This window comes from Coregonus clupeaformis, chromosome 1 (assembly GCF_020615455.1).
Source record: "Coregonus clupeaformis isolate EN_2021a chromosome 1, ASM2061545v1, whole genome shotgun sequence".
NCBI lineage: Eukaryota > Metazoa > Chordata > Actinopteri > Salmoniformes > Salmonidae > Coregonus > Coregonus clupeaformis.
In genome coordinates, this window is record NC_059192.1 from 71,761,360 (window position 1) to 71,766,359 (window position 5,000).

The following is a 5,000-nucleotide window of genomic DNA, read 5'->3' on the forward strand; positions in this document are numbered from 1 at the left end:
TAGCAGACTTTGGCAGCCATTAAATCTACCTATGGCGCTATAGACATTGTCGGTTTCCCAAATGGTACCATATTCCCTATTTAGTGCACTACTTTCGAAAAGAGCCCTAAGGGTCCTGGTAAAAACTAGTGCACTATAGAGGGAATAGGGTGCCATTTGGAATTGTAGCCAGTAGACATCGACTCTGACATCCTGTTTTCCTCTCCATGGTTTATTTATGAGTTGCTTTAGCCTAAGAGAGAGAGGCTCATTTTAATGTATGGGTGTTCCATACAAGGTTATTGAGGCGATCACTGCTGTGGACTCTAACTTTACCAATACAATACAAGGAAGATTTGACAGATAGACTAGCCTTGACAAGAGAAGAAAATAACCTCAGTATTCATTTTCTTTGTAAAACTAGCAAGCATGTACTGGCCCACGAGGGGCCGGCTCTGTGTACTTGTCTTACTATGGTGCTGTTTTGTTCCCCAAACTTTTCTCTTTCCAACTCAACGATGCACACAGGATCAAGGACCATATGATTGGAGAATGAAGGAACTGACACCATGTATTGCTGTAAGTAACGCATACAGACAGGACAGATGGCTTACCATAGAAACGAGACAGATATAATAACACTGTATAACTACTGTAAATACTATACCGTAACTACTATACTGTATAACTACTGTATTACTATAATGTAACTACTATACTGCAACTACTATATTGTACTACTATACTGTAACTACTATATTGTACTACTATACTGTAACTACTATACTAACTACTATACTGTAATTTACTATACTATATAACTACTGTACTACTATACTGTAACTACTATACTGTAACTACTATACAGTAACTACTATACTGTATAACTACTATAGTATATAACTACTGTAACTACTGTACTGTACTACTATGCTGTACTACTACACTGTAACTACTATACTGTATAACTACTGTAACTATTATACTGTAACTACGATACTGTATAACTACTGTAACTATTATACTGTAACTACGATACTGTAAAACTACTGTAACTACTATACTGTAACTACTATACTGTATAACTAATGTAACTATTACAATGTCACTACTACAATGTAACTACTATACTGTATAACTACTGTACAACTTCTGTATAACTACTGTACAACTATAATGTAACTAATAAACTGTAACTATACGGTAACTACTATACTGTACAACTACTGTACTACTTTACTGTACTAATATACTGTAACTAATATACTGTACTACTATACCGTAACTACTATACTGTATAACTACTGTACTACTATACTGTAACTACTATACTGTAGAACTACTGTACTACTATACTGTAACTACTATACTGTAGAACTACTGTACTACTATACTGTATAACTACTGTACTACTATCCTGAATAACTGCTGTACTACTATACTCTAAGTACTATACTGTAACTACTATACTGTAAATACTATACTGTATAACTACTGTCACTACTATACTGTAACTAATATACTATAAGTACTATACTATAACTACTATACTGTATATCTAACGTACTACTATACTGTAACTACTATACTGTATAACTACTGTACTACTATACTGTATAACTACTGTCACTACTATACTGTAACTACTACACTGTAACTACTATACTGTATAACTACTGTCACTACTATACTGTAACTAATATACTATAAGTACTATACTATAACTACTATACTGTATATCTAACGTACTACTATACTGTAACTACTATACTGTATAACTACTGTACTACTATACTGTATAACTACTGTCACTACTATACTGTAACTACTACACTGTAACTACTATACTGTATAACTACTGTCACTACTATACTGTAACTAATATACTATAAGTACTATACTATAACTACTATACTGTATATCTAACATACTACTATACTGTAACTACTATACTGTATAACTACTGTACTACTATACTGTATAACTACTGTCACTACTATACTGTAACTACTACACTGTAACTACTATACTGTATAACTACTGTCACTACTATACTGTAACTAATATACTATAAGTACTATACTATAACTACTATACTGTATATCTAACGTACTACTATACTGTAACTACTATACTGTATAACTACTGTACTACTATACTGTATAACTACTGTCACTACTATACTGTAACTACTACACTATAACTACTATACTGTATAACTACTGTCACTACTATACTGTAACTAATATACTATAAGTACTATACTATAACTACTATACTGTATATCTAACGTACTACTATACTGTAACTACTATACTGTATAACTACTGTACTACTATACTGTATAACTACTGTACTACTATACTGTATAACTACTGTACTACTATACTGTACTACTATACTGTAACTACTATACTGTATAACTACTGTACTACTATACTGTATAACTACTGTACTACTATACTGTAACTACTATACTGTAATTTACTATACTGTATAACTACTGTACTACTACATTGTAACTACTATACTGTAACTACTATACTGTAACTACTACACTGTATAACTACTGTATAAACGACTGTTTACAGATGAAGCAGATATACAGTGCCTTGCAAAAGTATTCATCCCCCTTGGCGTTTTTCCTATTTTGTTGCATTACAACCTGTAATTTAAATGTAATGGACATACACAAAATAGTCCAAATTGGTGAAGTGAAATTAAAAAAATAACTTGTTAAAAAAAATCCAAAAAATAAGTAATGGAAAAGTGGTGCGTGCATATTTATTCACCCCTTTGCTATGGATCCCCTAAATAAGATCTGGTGCAACCAATTACCTTCAGAAGTCACATAATTAGTTAAATAAAATCCACCTGTGTGCAATATAAGTGTTCTGAAAGGCCCCAGAGTCTGCAACACCACTAAGCAAGGGGCACCACCAAGCAAGCGGCACCATGAAGACAAAGGAGCTCTCCAAACATGTCAGGGACAAAGTTGTGGAGAAGCACAGATCAGGTTTGGGTTATAAAAATATGGAGCACCATTAAATCCATTATTAAAAAATGGAAAGAATATGGCACCACAACAAACCTGCCAAGAGAGGGCCGCCCACCAAAACTCACGGACCAGGCAAGGAGGGCATTAATCAGAGAGGCAACAAAGAGACCAAAGATAACCCTGAAGGAGCTGCAAAGCTCCACAATGGATATTGGAGTATCTGTCCATAGGACCACTTTAAGCCATACACTCCACAGAGCTGGGCTTTACGGAAGAGTGGCCAGAAAAAAGCCATTGCTTAAAGAAAAAAAGAAGCAAACACGTTTGGTGTTCGCCAAAAGGCATGTGGGAGACAACACCAAACATATGGAAGAAGGTACTCTGGTCAGATGAGACTAAAATTCTGCTTTTTGGCCATCAAGGAAAATGTCTGGCGCAAACCCAACACCTCTCATCACCCCGAGAATACCATCCCCACAGTGAAGCATGGTGGTTGCAGCATCATGATGTGGGGATGTTTTTCATCGGCAGGGACTGTGAAACTGGTCAGAATTGAAGGAATGAGGGATGGCGCTAAATACAGGGAAATTCTTGAAGGAAACCTGTTTCAGTCTTCCAGAGATTTGAGACTGGGACGGAGGTTCACCTTCCAGCAGGACAATGACCCTAAGCATACTGCTAAAACAACACTTGAGTGGTTTAAGGGGAAACATATACATTTCTTGGAATGGCCTAGTCAAAGCCCAGACCGCAATCCAATAGAGAATCTGTGGTATGACTTAAAGATTGTTGTACACCAGCGGAACCCATCCAACTTGAAGGAGCTGGAGCAGTTTTGCCTTGAAGAATGGGCAAAAATCCCAGTGGCTAGATGTGCCAAGCTTATAGAGACGTACCCCAAGAGACTTACAGCTGTAATTGCTGCAAAAGGTGGATCTACAAAGCATTGATTTTGGGGGGAGGGGGGGGTGAATAGTTATGCACGCTCAAGTTTTCAGTTTTTTTGTCTTATTTCTTGTTTGTTTCACCCCAAAAATTATTTTGCATCTTCAAAGTGGTAGGCATGTTGTTTAAATCAAATGATACAAACCCCCCAAAAAATATATTTTAATTCCAGGTTGTAAGGCAACAAAATAGGAAAAATGCAAAGTGGGGTGAATACTTTCACAAGCCACTCTATGGGCCATATGTTCAGATATAGTCGATATGAATCTGAGTCTGTGAGTCTGGCCAGTGAGACTACACTCTGACATGTGTTTGGATAAGAAGGTGCTCTAAGTGATGAAGTTTGTATGATGACAAAAGGGAAAGTGTCTCCCTTTCTCTGCTGCTTTACAGTAAGTGAACAGGAGCGTCTGATAAATTGCATATATTATAATAAAAGACAAATGCTGAGTCCCAAATGGAACCTTTTTCCCTACATAGTGCACTAGTTTTGACCAGAGCCTTATGGAACGAGGATAAAGTAGAAGGAGAGAGAGTGGAGGAACAGGGAACTCATGTGGTTTGATATTACAAAGACACACTGACACAATTAACGAGCAGGAGAGATAGAGACTTCACCAGCCTATAGGGTTTGAGAGGACATATTCTGAAGGCAACACTACACTATGGCTTCCCTGTTCCTTCTACAGAGTCTTTAATCAAATACAAAGTAGTCAGCCCTGCTGGAGGAAGAGAGAGTGAAGGAGGACAAGAAATTGGAGCAAAGTGAGTAAGAGCAGAGAGAGAGAGAGAGAGAGAGAGAGAGAGCGAGAGAGAGAGAGAGAGAGAGAAATCTTACCAGTAGCATCCTCTAATTTTGCTACCTTCTCCATTTCTTTATTTTCTCTCTTGTCTTCAGCTTTCTTTTCTTCTGCTTCTCCTGGACACACAAACATTTGATATCATTAAAACCTCTCATCTGAGATCACTGAACAATCGAGAGCTTGGGACTATAAGGGTCTATCCGCATTTTTGTCAAGATTGAGTTATTGACATAGCCTTGTTCAGTACAATATTTTCTAACTATAGAGTGCTCGAA

General features: G+C 36.6%; 1 protein-coding gene across 1 annotated transcript in view; it reads right to left on the minus strand.

Annotated features, from left to right (window-relative positions):
- macrod2 (mono-ADP ribosylhydrolase 2) overlaps positions 1-5,000 on the minus strand; it is a gene marked incomplete at its 3' end in the record, with an annotated part of 1,170,384 nt that overhangs the window by 58,986 nt on the left and 1,106,398 nt on the right. The window contains exon 15 of the mRNA XM_041889532.1: positions 4,761-4,841. Within this exon, the coding sequence (XP_041745466.1) occupies positions 4,761-4,841 (81 nt within the window). The remainder of the gene's footprint in view (positions 1-4,760; positions 4,842-5,000) is intronic.